The sequence below is a fragment of the Dipteris shenzhenensis genome, chromosome 1 (genome assembly GCF_047967505.1).
Source record: "Dipteris shenzhenensis isolate YYH24624 ecotype China chromosome 1, Dip_SZ_1.0, whole genome shotgun sequence".
Lineage (NCBI taxonomy): Eukaryota > Viridiplantae > Streptophyta > Polypodiopsida > Gleicheniales > Dipteridaceae > Dipteris > Dipteris shenzhenensis.
This window is the reverse complement of record NC_141596.1, coordinates 15,371,298-15,385,395: the sequence shown is the minus strand read 5'-3', so window position 1 is coordinate 15,385,395 and position 14,098 is coordinate 15,371,298. Positions and strand designations below refer to the sequence as shown.

General features: G+C 42.4%; 1 protein-coding gene across 3 annotated transcripts in view; it reads left to right on the top strand.

Moving 5' to 3' along the window:
• Positions 1–14,098, top strand: part of LOC147905441 (ABC transporter C family member 5-like) — a 58,041-nt gene that overhangs the window by 28,119 nt on the left and 15,824 nt on the right. For all 3 annotated transcript variants that reach the window (XR_015540774.1, XR_015540775.1, XM_087372625.1), the window contains exons 4-5: positions 10,159–10,860; positions 10,967–11,131. Coding sequence is in view for 1 of the 3 variants with exons in the window: in XM_087372625.1 (XP_087228751.1) it covers positions 10,159–10,860; positions 10,967–11,131 (867 nt within the window). In the remaining 2 variants the exon portion in view is untranslated. The remainder of the gene's footprint in view (positions 1–10,158; positions 10,861–10,966; positions 11,132–14,098) is intronic.

Genomic DNA, 14,098 nt, shown 5'->3' with positions numbered 1-14,098 from the left:
AACTCAAAATTTTATGTGGTCACCTACACAAGGCTGAGCATTTAGACCATGTAGTTTCTCCAAGCACGGAGAACAAAGCACTACCAAAGAACTATAAAATCATATCGACAAGTCAAAAATTGTGCGATGTGCTAGAGCATATGAAAATACTATTGAAGATATGTAGAAAACGTATTCGATGATCACTATGATCATCATCTGAATTAACTGTTAAAATTGTCAAATGTTTCTGCTCCATAACAATATGCACGGCATGATTCCCATAAATTTATTTTACTTGAATTCATCATCCATAATGCATGGATGAGCATACTAACACGTGTGGCTTTCAATTGTCATACACCATACTTGCCAAACAATAAAGTAAATGCAATGTGTTGAAAATTTGAGGTCAACATACAAAGAACTCAATCAAATACTCCGAAAGACAATTGACCAATTTGAGCAATACAAAGACTAACAAAAAACTAGAGACTAGTATTGTATCAAGGTCAAGTTTATGACTACGGGCCCTATTGCGTAGAAACAAAGCGACACACCAAATTCAATATATATAGCCCAAAAAAAGTAGACTAGTATTGCATCATGCCTACGTGCCCTGTTACTAAGATACAAAGGTGATATACCTAGCTCAATACATAAGCTCATAGCTTGACAATGTGACACACCAAATTCAATACACATGACCCAAAAAAAGTAGAGTAGTATTGTATTAAGATCGAGCTCATGCCTATGGACCCTATCACTAAGATACACAGTGACACACCTAGCTCAATACATAAGGTCACAGCTTGACATATCACTCTGTGCTATGACTTGACCATGTGCATCAAACTATTGCTAACACACACGTATATAACTAGATATCATTGCCGTCAGCTCAAAGTAGAAATCTACATCATGAACATTGTTGGAGAAGAGTTGCTTATAATCATGATCATTGCCAAGAGATCTTTGAAGTCATGGATAAAGAGATATGACCTAGAATAATGCTTGAATCTCCTCACGTATAAAACTTGCTACATATGACCTATTCAAGGTGAGAAATGTCCATCCGGGGTAATTATCCTATGAAAACATTGAAATTTAATCAAACAAAACTGAAATGCATTGAGTGACGATTGGCTTGAAATTATCGAGCATCTATCTGAAGACCCCCTCCCGATGACCCATTGTGGGCTTACTCTTGTAGCAAGGAAAATTGACGGCGTCCTCGAATTCAAGTCCAATCATCCACAAGTCTTGCACGTTTAGGCATGGCTTTGCATGTTTCATGATCAGCTCGAGCTAACCTAAAGACGTATCTTCAGATGCTTAGGTATCATTGTCAAGTCCATCCATAGAGTCACCATCATGTACACTTTATAGATTCTTAAGCCATCCTTGAGTTGATAGATGACTATGTATGTATGTATACATACATGTGTGTGTGTGTGTGAAAGAAGGAGTAGGTGTGTGTGTGTGGAGGGTGTGATCGACGGAGCTGTGTGGTGTGTGTGTGTGCGTCGATCACGTGTGTGTGTGGTGACAGGGTGAGCCTCGACGAGAGTTGGCTGCCGGTGTGTGACGGTGAGCGTGGTGTGAGCCTCGACGAGAGTTGGCTGCCGGTCTGTGACGGTGAGCGTCGATCGTGATTGCTGGTCAGCGTCGCCCGTCGTTGTTTGGCGCCCATCTTTTTGTCCGTACCATCGTACGGCCGTCGTACGGTTCCCGTACGGATTCTGCGTCAGATTACCGTATCATCGCCGATCCTTTCAACCCTGCACGTCAGTTCTTACCTGCAGTTTTCCTTCCTAAAGCCCATACAGTCCGTCCGTCTTTTTCCCGTTTAATCAATCCGTACAGTCGTTAACTCTTCCGTACAGACTGTCTGTTGTCCCGTACAGCCTGTCAGTGATCCCGTACAGCCTGTCGGTCCTTCTTGCAATCTCTTAATCTGTCCGTACAGTTTCTGTCAGTTTCTTTGTTGTGTCCGTACAGTGCTTCATCCCAGCATCCGTACTTCCTGCCAGCCTTTCTTTGTGCCCTGTCCGATTCTCCCTGTTTGATATCTGTTCAATCCCTTGGCCTCCATGGTAGAAGTAAACAAGTACTATGTCAAGAGAGCCCTCTCTCCTGAACCCAAAAGACAATTAAGGGAAGCCTCTTCCCCCATAGCTCCTTCTTCTGAAGATGCTTCCTATGTGTTTGATATGCTGAATGATGATTTTCAACAAAGCAGAAGGGAATGGATTCAACCTGCTCCGGAACTCACTTACAAAATGAAGCTGCCATCTCTTGTGCAACCTTTGAAGAAGCTTTCTCAAACTGCAGTTATCATCTTTTTCCCAGGCAAAATTCCCTCTGCTAATGATGTGGGACAATGGGTGAATTCTCTCCTAGGTGGATGCTTTGTAGAAGGAGTCTATTTTGCCTCCCGAGGATTTTATGAAGTTCATCTTTTGGATGCTTTGACAAAACAAAAGATGCTGGAAATGTCCCCTTTATTTTTTGGTCGCCAGATGGTGCATATCATGCCCTGGTCCCCCAATAAGGACTATCAGAACCTCATCAAGCATCATTGCCCTGTATGGGTTGAAGTGGTTGATTTTCCAGATTATATGAGAACAGAGCTTCCAGGTTTAGCTATGACATTGGGACAAGTGATCTGTCCCCCTCGTCCAACAGGTAATAAAAATCGTTTTTGCATATTATGGGATACTGATAGACCGACCCCTTCTTCTATTGCAGTTGAGATTGAGGGTGTTAATTTGGGCAAGAAATATTTCACCTTAAAATGGGGCATTTTTGCTGGAGCTTGTTTTTCTTGTCACAAATTTGGGCATCTTGCTTCGGAGTGTCCTTCTATCCTTCATCCACCTCCTCCAGCTGCTATTCCTCTGCCATCTAATAAAGGAGGTCAGAAGACATATGTGGAAAAGATTGAAGCTAAAGGAGCAAAGCCTTTAGTTCATACAGGGAGCCAGGCCAATTCAGCTCAAAATAAGGATAAAGGCAAAAGCAAGTTAGGAGAAAACATTCCATCTTCTCATGAGGGATGGCAGACTGCAAAGAAGATGGTCCCTCTCAAACAAAGACCTCTCCAATCTCGTAATTGGGATGCCTCTGTTCCTTCTCCAGGACAATCTTCTACCTCTTCAAGCAGCCCCATCTCAAAGGCTTGGTCAATGCAGTCAAGAAGGGTCTTCCCCTTTGTGAAGAAGATGATATTATCAGGGAATTGGAAGCTGAGGGTCAGCAAGACCCTGTGGCAATGGCAAAGGCTTGAGGCCTCCCGCTCTTTTGGAGGACCGATCATTCTCTTGTATATATTTTCATGCGTGCTTCTCTTAAATATTTTTCCTATAATATACAGGGCCTCTGCAACCAGAATAAATGGAGGCTTCTCTGGCATTATATAAATACAACTCATCCGGATGTTGTATGTCTCCAAGAGCATAATCAGCATTTTTTTGCTGGACAGCATGGGTTTTTTTCAGGATATGATATATTCTATTCAGGATTGGAACAATTCTCTAGGCTGTGCATTTTAGCCAGACATGATCTACAACCCTTGATAGCATATAATGATCTAGGTGGACGATGGATGATTATCCAATGCATGATCAATGGAGAGATTTTTGAAATAGGATCTTTGTATGCCTCTCAAAATTCAGCTTCCAGAGCTCAAATGTGGAACTCCATAAAGCAATATCCCTGGTCCTCTAATGCTCTACTTTGTGGCGATTTTAACAATTCTCCTCACTGGAAGGACAATACCACGCATAAATCACATATGCTGCCCTCTGAAATCCAGCAATGGGAACACATGACTTCATCACTTCGATTTGCAGATTTATGGACAGCAACTCATCCTTCAGTGATGGGATTTACATATCACCATAATGCTCTCACAGATTATTGGGCCAGGCTTGATAGATTTTATCTCATTCATGCTCAGCAATATGATGAATATACATGTCAGATGTGGACTGATTATTCACAACAATTATCTGATCACACTCCACTTTAGCTCACCCTTTCTTTTGGTATGCCTCTGGATGACTTGCAGCTCTCTTCAGTCAGAAATTTACAGGTTAATCAATTCTATCTTTCTCATGAAAAATTTCAGCATATGATCAGACTGGCTTGCAGGCCATTGCTATCCCATGCCCAGGAGGATCTGGAATTTGCTTGGATCTCTTTCATACATCGTATTCAAAATGTCATCAAGGAATATGGAAGATGGTACTTGGCAGAAACCAGACAGCATATCCAGTGGGCAAAATCATACAAGCAGTATCTTGTACAGATTAGTCATCAAAGATCTCTATCTGATTCTGAGCAGCATTTATTGTCTTGTGCTTCCTCTATAATTGATGCCAATGACAAACGCAAGCTGTCTAAATGGCAGATTAGGGCCAGAGTTAAACCTATGCTAGATAAGGGCTGTTCCCCTAAATCTTTTTTCCGGAACTTACATGCACACAGACAAAGCCAATCTATCATGAGGGTAAGGAAATCAGATGGTCTCTGGACCCAGTCTCTCTCTCAGCTTGAAAAACAATGTCTGGATCATTTTCAGTTTCTTTATTCTCAGCCATCCTCTTCTGCACCTCAGGTCGCATTGGCTCGTAACAGATTTACTGAGCTTGTTTCTCCCATTGTCTCCCCGCAAAAAGCCTCAATGCTGGAAATGTCTTTTTCAGATGATGAATTGGATGAAGCCCTTAAGCATTTGGGTAAACATAAATCCCCTGGCTGGGATGGTCTGACGGTTGAATTTTTCGAAGCCTTTTGGCCAGAAATAAAGGGTCCAATTCTGCAGTTTATTAATGCAGCATGGCAGCACCAACATCTTCCCTCAGCTTGGAAGCATGGTTTGGTTAGGCTTGTGCCCAAAAAGATTCTTTGTGAGACTATGGATGACTGGAGACCAATTACTTTGATGCCGGTGATATACAAACTGATTGCCAAAATGTTGGTACATCGGATAAAGGATATCCTTCATGATGGACTTCATCCCAGGCAATATGGTTTTGTTCCAAGACGGCACATACATGACAATATCACTAACACTCTTATCGCAATGGAATATGCTAAATATTCAAATCAAGATGTGTTGGTCATGCAGGTGGATGTGGCGAAGGCGTTTGATACAGTACAGTGGGATTATGTCTCTCAAATCATGCAAAAACTTGGTTTTGGGCCAAAGCTATCTAATGTCATATATTGGCTTTATTCAAATTCTACTGCACAATGCTTTATAGGGAAACATTTGTCTGAGTCTTGGACTCTCGAACGTTCGGTTCGACAAGGATGTCCTCTCAGTGCCTTGCTTTATGCCATCGCTTCACATCCTTTGCTTCTTTATATGGATCACATGGTTGATACTGGACAGCTAGAGGGGCTTCAGATTTCTGGTTCACGACCCTTCATAGCGCAGGCCTATGCAGATGATTCATTCTTCATGCTAAAGAACAGTCCATTGGAGATTCGCCTCTTGATGGATACCCTTTCAGATTTTGGGTTGGCAGCTGGTCTTAAAATTAATTTTCAGAAATCAAAACTCTTGCCTCTCAAGCTTTGTGATTGGCATGCTATTCTGTGGCCAGGCGAGATTATTCAACCGGAAAATATAGTAAGACATTTGGGTTATCCTATTGGCTGGAAAATCAGTAATAAGCAACAAATGTTGTGGGTGTTCAACAAATTCAGGACAAATTACAATATTGGAAGATTTCCACATGGCCTCTGCATGTACGGCTTCGAATTGTCCAGTCTATTGTTCTAGCTTATGTCCAGTTCTACCTTCCTCTATTACATTGGTCATCTCGAGATCTCTCATCTTTTATGTCTCAAGCCATGGAGATTTTTTGGAAAACCAAGCTTCATAAAAAAGCTTTACGGTTGCTCAAAATGGACTTGCTTTGCTCACCCAGAATGCATGGTGGTTTGAATATAATAAACATCAAATATCATGTGTTGGCAAGAAAGATTACTATGCTCAAAACATTCTTTCAACAAGAGCAGCCTTGGTCTATTATGCTAGCAATTTTGTGTGGTCAGATGCGCACACATGCTTATGGACATTGGATAGTAGATCCATCGGAAGTAGTACTTGGAAAATTTCAAGGTAAAATCCCTGGTTGTCCATTTTCTAATTCCTTGATTCAGGATTGGAAGCAAGTACTCTCTCACATCAAATGGTCTCCTCATCCTGCTTCTCTAGCATCATCACTCAGATTGGAGAGTATTCATTGGAGTGCTGTGTTTTCCTCTCCCCTTGCTGTTCAACAACCCATCAGAGCTTACAATCTTATGAAAATGGGTATCCGGTTCATTGATGACGTTGTAGATATGCAAGGAAATATTCTCCTTTTTCCAGCAGCATGTAGACAATACAACCTGGCTATGCATCATAGACCTATTTGGAAAGCTATTGCTGATCTCCTACTTCCTCTGGTTCCGATTCCGACATTGAATGGCAGTGACAGGCTTCAAGATTGGCACCTTCAGTCTTCGAGTTCAAGCATTTCTTCTAAGCCTTTGCAGTCATTGACATCTATACAGGCTTATAGATTAATATTACCTCCTCCTTGGATTGCCCATCATGCTAATTCTTTATGGCATCTGAACAAATCATTAGCCTGGTGGAAAGGAAGATTGCAAATGATATGGAAGTTGAAAATGCCATTGAAGCAAAGACTATTCCTATGGAGATGTATTGTTGGTATTCTCCCAGTGGGAGTGAAATTGGCTAAACGACGAATAGCTTCACCTCTCTGTCCAAGATGTCACCTTGCATCGGAGAGTATTCCGCATTTATTGTGGTTTTGTTCATATTCCAGAGACCTTCTAGATAGAATCTCCTATTTTTTATCTCTCAGATTTCCAGCACACAGGTTCTACAGGTTTTTCTGGATGTATGGCACACTATCAGCTTCTTTGTCACAGTATTCTCTCTTCTTCCACTGGATCAGATACTGGGCCTTATGGACCCTCTGGCTGCAGCGCATCCAAGCATATGAATTCTCCTCTTCAGCATCCTTATGAGTTTTTCAGAGCCTCATTAAGGCAGTCTTTATATGATGCCTTACATGAGGAAGATTTGGATGTTTCTTGTATTCAACTTTTCTTTTACTGTTTCTGATGGATAGGGCTGTAGCTCTCTTTTGAGCACGGCCTGGATGTAAATGAATGTTTTATAATATAAGTATCTTGGTTTTACAAAAAAAAAATGTGTGTGAAAGAAGGAACACACACACACACATGTATGTATACATTGATCTCATGCATACATGTGTGTGTGTGTGTTTTCTGACTGTTTTTGAGTTCTTCCATTAGGCTCTCTTTTGGAGTCTAATGTCATGTACATTGATCTCATGTTAATAATATAGTTACTGGTTTCACCAAAAAAAAAAGTGTGTGTGTGTGTGTACATATATACATACAACTATCTATATACACACACGCACGCATGCGCATGAGACCATTGGAAGCACAACCTTGGTACCCCCCCCCCCCCCCCCCCACACACACACACACACCGAAACTAGGAACAACATTGAGCATCCAATATGTATTTCATCCCATCCTGTATTCGTCAGAATTTCCAACCTCAAATCGTTTAACATGTACAATGAGATCCTTGTAGCTGCTTCACATAGATTTCCACCACTACAAATCCTTCCAAGAACTTTGAATTTGCATCTGCGATGTGAAAGTGAACATCACTAAGATGTGAATCTTAAGTCTATCAAAGTACTCTGTAGACTCTAGATGGCTCCCAATCTTTGACATATTGTTTCCAATTGGGTCCATCAATACCTTCAACCTTATGTGTGTGTGTTTTTATTTCTTGGTGTTTGTGCGTGTATACACGCACTTCTTAAACAATTCATCATGTAAGAATGTCAGCAGCTTTCTCAGCTCCCCTTACATTGATCTTATGAGTTTGTGATGCTTCAGTTAATATGAAAACTTTTCTTCAATTTGTATGATTAGTGATTTTAATTATTTTCCATTGAGTCTGTTCCTTCATCGTCCTTAACAAATCCCCACGTTTTGTGAGTGAATTGGGGTGATCATTCATCAAATGGTGGGCTTGATGATTGGTTCTTATTCTTGCCAGACACTTTTTAATAGGATTATCGATTCACAAAGCTATCTTAGCTCATACTTACTCAATACTTTTTCAAAATCCAACAACTAGATCACAAAAAATAAGTTATAAGTACAAGGCTGTGTAGAGCTCATCCCCATGCTTGGGAGTGAGTGTGGCAACAGGGTTAATTCCTAGTCAATCCCATAGTGTTCCAAAGCATCACAAGCTATCTAGAGGGCTGGATGCCGTTAGGCCTGTACACAGCTCTACTCTATATCATCCTCTCTATTGCCCATTGACATGGAGTTATAGCCTAGAACTCTTGGCAATAGTGGAAAATACACCTGCCAACTAGCATGTATCACGGGACTTAGGATGCCTTGTCCAATCACTAAGTTAGATGGCTTAGCTCATCTTGTTGTCTTACAACTATATCTGGGGTCCAAATGCTAGCTATGGACTGCCACCTCTAGTTATTGTAACCTATGCTAGCTCTTGCCAGTGTAGCTTGCCAAGAAGGGAATTCTGGGAGTTGTCTTTGGGTTAGCAGCTGCACCTTATGAGGATGTAAGTTCTATTTTCATGAATACCATGGGTTTTCGTAGAACTGTTGTCTACACATACTATTGGGCACTGATGACATTGGTGGGGATGTCATAGTAGCTAGTTCCTGCTATGCATGATGGAGCTTACGGTTTTCAACCTTGTGCATGATTGTCATGCAAAGTCATATCGTAAAATGTTTCCAAACATTGAAGCGTCAAACATTTCAAAACCTTTTTTAAAAACAGCGGGAGTTTAAAATTTCGACTCTGTGTTTTTGGGTCCAAAAAGTGTAAAAAATATATATATGGTATGTTGAAACAATGCAAAATAAGCTTAAAATCCATTAAATGGCTTTCGATAATGCCTAAAATGACCAAGTATGTACTCTAAGTCATTAGCCCTGCCTTCTGCCTCATACATAGTCCACAATGCTTTTAAATCTCACAATTTAGATTCTAGAATTAGTATGTGACTTACAAAAGAGTGCAAAAAAGAGGTCTTGCCAATCTAGTTATCCACATGGTAGTAAAGTACATCATGTTTCATTGACCATGAAACGTTTCAAAATGTGCAACAACTTTCTATGTTTTTCAATGAAACGTGTTTCATTGTGACTGTGCTGCCATGTTATTGGACTACACTATGTGTTGTGTTATAAACATGGTAGTAAAGTACGTCATGTTTCATTGACCTTGAAATGCTTCAAAATGTGGAACATCTTTCTATGGTTTCAATGAAACGTGTCATATATTGAACTCCACTATTTTTTGTGTTTTCAGAGATGAGTGGGCATGTTTCTGGATTCATCTACATATATAAATCCTTGTAATCAGAGAGCGAAATACGCAAGATTGTTTATGTGCTTTTGAGAACACATATATAATTCTTGACATGTTTTAGCATGGAAGCCTCTTCCTGCATAATTTGTAGCAACACAGTATGCTTGGTGCCTTGTGTCAGAGGTATAAGCTTGGTGCTAATGGTATGCAATTCTTCAATGCCTTCTAAGCCTCTTGCATTTGTCACTTTGTGCTTAGGACATAATGCTTTCCAAGGATGCCAAAGCTCCCTTTTTATTCTCAAATCCAGCATAGACCGTGATTCTTATGCACAGGAGGTTGTGCATAAGAATATATATACCTTGAGATTTAGAAGTCCAGTTCAAACTTCTTTAAATTTACATCTTTGCTCTAGGAGCCTCTTGGCTAAAATCGAGAATTTTCTTGTGATTAAGCTTGGACTGTCCAGCATTCTTGATGCAGCTGGTTGATGTTTGGTCTTTGATTTGCTTTCGGTTACAATGTTTTAAATGGGCAAAGATGCCCTCGCATCTTCCAACTGTCAGCATTGGTTGTGTAGCCACCAAACCATTGAAAAGTTTTTGTCAGTTAATACTATTCATGTGCGTGATAGCTTTTCTTGTGCTTCCTTTCAGTTGCAGGCTCCTTTTTTCTTAGTATGAGTGGGGCTTCTTTAGCTTCTTTAAGTCTTTTAATGTATGCCACATTTTATATGGGTTTATGAAGGTTCTACGGGATGGTGAGATTATTCAGTCTGGAAAGTATGAGGAATTATTGCAAGCAGGAACGGACTTCAATACCCTTGTTTCTGCACATAATGAGGCTATTGAAGCAATGGATGTGGGTGACTATATATTTGATGAACCTGATGAAGCAGATAAGACTATTTGTGCTGATAATGCTGAGGAGGACTCTCTTAAACTCAGTGAGATCGAAAAGCTACCCATACTGAAGGGAGATAAACAGTCCACTGAAAATCAGCTCACTCTCGAACCAAAGAAGAAAAAGGGCATGACAAAACGTATGCGAAGGAAACAACTTGTACAGGAGGAAGAGAGAGAGAGAGGAAGTGTTAGTTGGCGAGTATACTGGTCTTATATGACAGCAGCTTATAAGGGCGGGTTAATTCCCGTTATTCTCCTGGCACAAACAGCTTTTCAGCTTTTACAAATAAGTAGTAATTGGTGGATGGCCTGGGCAAGCCCTCCGGCAGAAGGACAAAAATCAAGGAGTGGTGGTACAGAAATGATTCTAGTGTACATGGCTCTGGCATTTGGTAGCTCGTTTTGTGTATTTGTGCGTGCCATATTGGTTTCTATGTTGGGACTCAAAGCAGCCCAAAAGCTGTTTTTAAGCATGTTAACCTGTGTCTTCCGTGCTCCCATGGCTTTTTTTGATTTCACACCGACTGGACGGATATTAAATCGTGTAAGTGATATGGGAGTCAGTCTTAATTTTTTAATTGTTGAAAAGAGGTTATTCCTCTATGGAAGATGGATGGATAGCGTTTAAAAATTCAATGTACTTTTGACAGGTTTCATCAGATCAGAGTGTTGTTGACTTAGACATTCCATTTAGGCTAGCAAGATTTGCTTCCACAACAATACAATTACTGGGCATTATTGGAGTCATGTCTCAAATAGCTTGGCAGGTTTTGTTGCTATTCTTACCAGTTGCAGCAGTATGTTTATGGATGCAGGTATTTTCCCTTCTCATTATATGAAGATATAATTAGGTCAATACAATGGATAGAAACAGTTGTTTGTTGTATATACTCCCCCCCCCGCCCCCCCCCCCCTCCCCCCGTTCCTGCCCAAAAAGAAAAAAGGGAAAAATAGGAAAAGGAAAAGAACCATATATTAGAACATTGAATAGACAATATAAAGATCAGGTCCTCTCCGTGAGGTGCTGACCCAAAGAAATTACTAGCTGTTTGTGTAGCCTGCCTCTAAGGATCCATCTGAGTGTCTAGGGTATCCCATAAGTAGGCACGAACAAACAGGATGGAGGGATATACAACCAGCATATACCTCTATTTATGAGAATATAAAAGGTATCTGCAGGCCATGCCTTGTAGAAACGCTCCAGCCTTGCAGTGGTCTTCCGATAACCCTCCGCACCATGTTACCAGTCTAGCTCGTTGTTATAACGTTTAGTTGTTGACTTATGTGTGTGCGAGGTCCCTACTGACAAGTCCTCTCTCTCCTCATTTGCACCAACCATGGGCCAATAGGTGGGCCTCCGTGGGCTGCAAGCCATTAAATCTTCCTTGGGCAGAGGCTAGTCCATAGATGCTATAGTAAAGAGAGAGGACATATTGGGGTAGAATTAGTAGAAAGCAAAGAACGAAAGAAAGAAAGAAAGGTTATTATAGGGTACGGAAGACCGATAGGTCTATGAGACTGATAGAAAACCTGATACAACAAGCAGAAAGGGTGGGGCTACTAAATGAGCACCATCACCCATGCTGAATGCTAAGTCCTAAGTAGTACATAGTAATATCATCAGTATTGACATCATCATCATAATCACAGTCCTCATCAACATGTCGATCAATCCACTTCACTAGGCCATGTCGGCTCTGGCCAATACAATGAGGCCTTGCAGGGTGTAAATGTCAAGGGGGGCGGGGGCTTGGGGGGGGGGGGGGGGGAGGTCATGCTGATGCATAGCCAGTGATGGAGCGCTGGTGACTGTCTATGGGTGCTGTCCGTCTCGATGTCTCATCAGTGGCTCTTCGCCTAACCAAGGCTAGTGTAACACCAGTGGGTCGTGTCCTAGGTCTAAACAAGGATGGGAGGCCACCCAATGTGATCTGTGTGCCTGTCCATTGTGGAGTATGGCATGCCTCGGACTTTGGATCCCTACCATGATTGCCATCGGTGATTGTGTGGACCGTACGATCTAAATGGAAGAACTCCTTAATCTTGCTCTGAGAAGAGTCGGGCGGTGTATTTGAGGCCTGCCTCTGTATCTTGAGTAAGTGCTCTCTATGTCAAACCGCCTCATAAATGAAAGCAGCGACGCATCCCTGGTCTAGATACGAAAGGAGTCTGGGGAGGGACCCAAAGCTGTCTCTAAAGAGACAATGATAGCGACCACAGATCTGGTGGTACATGGGGCATCTGAGTGCAAAGTGCTCCTTTGACTGAACCTCCTATCGATGGCATCACGTACATAGGCGATGCTTCTTGGGTATCCCCTCAGCTTGTCCTCTCTCGATACAAAGTTGTTGTGATGATACTCGAAACTGTGCGATGGAGATCCTCAATGAGTGTGGTAAGTGAATTCGAGTATACTCTGGCGGGACAATGAAGCCCTCCTTAGAATGCGAAGGCAATGATCTCTTCACTGGAAGCTCTCTTGGCTCCAACCAGGTCCTGAGTGTGTGTAGCTGTAAGAGATCCTCTCGAATGACCTGGTTCTCGTGGTACCCAAGTGGGATAGATGAAGGGTGCAAGTTGTACTGGAAGGGGGGTAATCTGTCCATGTGGAGCCCCAATCTCTCGAACCACCTACGTTTCTGTGCATACCAACCTCTCCCATCCCCTCCCTCTACAAGACTCATGGACGACGAAGCCAGCGCCAACCATGGCAGCCTACGTCTCCCTGATGTGCAGTCTCCATACTATCTGACACGATGTAGATAAGTAATGGCCTGGAATGCCGCATCTAGCTGTAGTAGAGAAGCACCAAACTCGGCCTGAATGATATGGTGTGGCACTGATGGTTTCCCCCAGATCATCCTTGAGGGTAGGAGAATCTATTGTTGCTCCCCTCATTTTCACTTTGTGTCTGAGGGGTCGGGTCCCAACAAGGGCTACTATACATGCCGACCGGTCGAACCAAGGAATCAAAGAGAAGAGCCTTGGTACGAGGATCCTGAAAGTGTGAGTGGAAGCATTGTCTCTCCAATTGGGCAAGCGAGGCATATCCCTTGCTCAGCTGGGCCTGCATCGCCGGTCTTATTGTGAAAATTGAGCCGGAGAAGACAACACCCAACTATATGAGGAATTGCCTAGGTTGACCATGTGACTCACAAAAGGCCTGCAGTGCATCCAATATCTCTGGAGGCCCTCGTGAGAGGAGGACATTAGTACCACATTATCTGCGTATAAGAGGATCTGAATCAAGGTACTGGCAAGGAACACCCAGCCCCCCCTAGTGCTCCCATGGAGGTCTCGAGCTCATCGATGTAGAGGCCAAACAAGGTTGGTGATAACACAACCTTGTTTGACCCCGATGGTACTCATGATCTTCTCAGTCCACTCGGCACCTATCTGAACTGGCCTGAGACTCTCTTATGAAGTGCCATAACAGCCTAGATGATCTCCTGGTCATACCCTAGCTCCTACAAGCGCCTAATGAGGCAGGCTCATGGGACCATGTCAAAAGCTTTGCAAAAATCCACAAAGCAACAATACACCCTCTGCTTCCGTGATCTAGCCTCCTCTATGACACTCCTGAGTGTATGTGATCCATGGTCCCATGGTCCTGTCGGAATCCTGCCTGCCCCTCTGCCCTGAGTCCCTGCATCTTTGCAAACCGGCCGGCCTTTGTGTCAAGTACTGGTGCGTAGATCTCGGACATGACATGCACCATCATAATGGTCTTGTAGTTTGTCGAGCTCATGGAATACCCTGCCTTGTGAATAGGAGTGATAGTG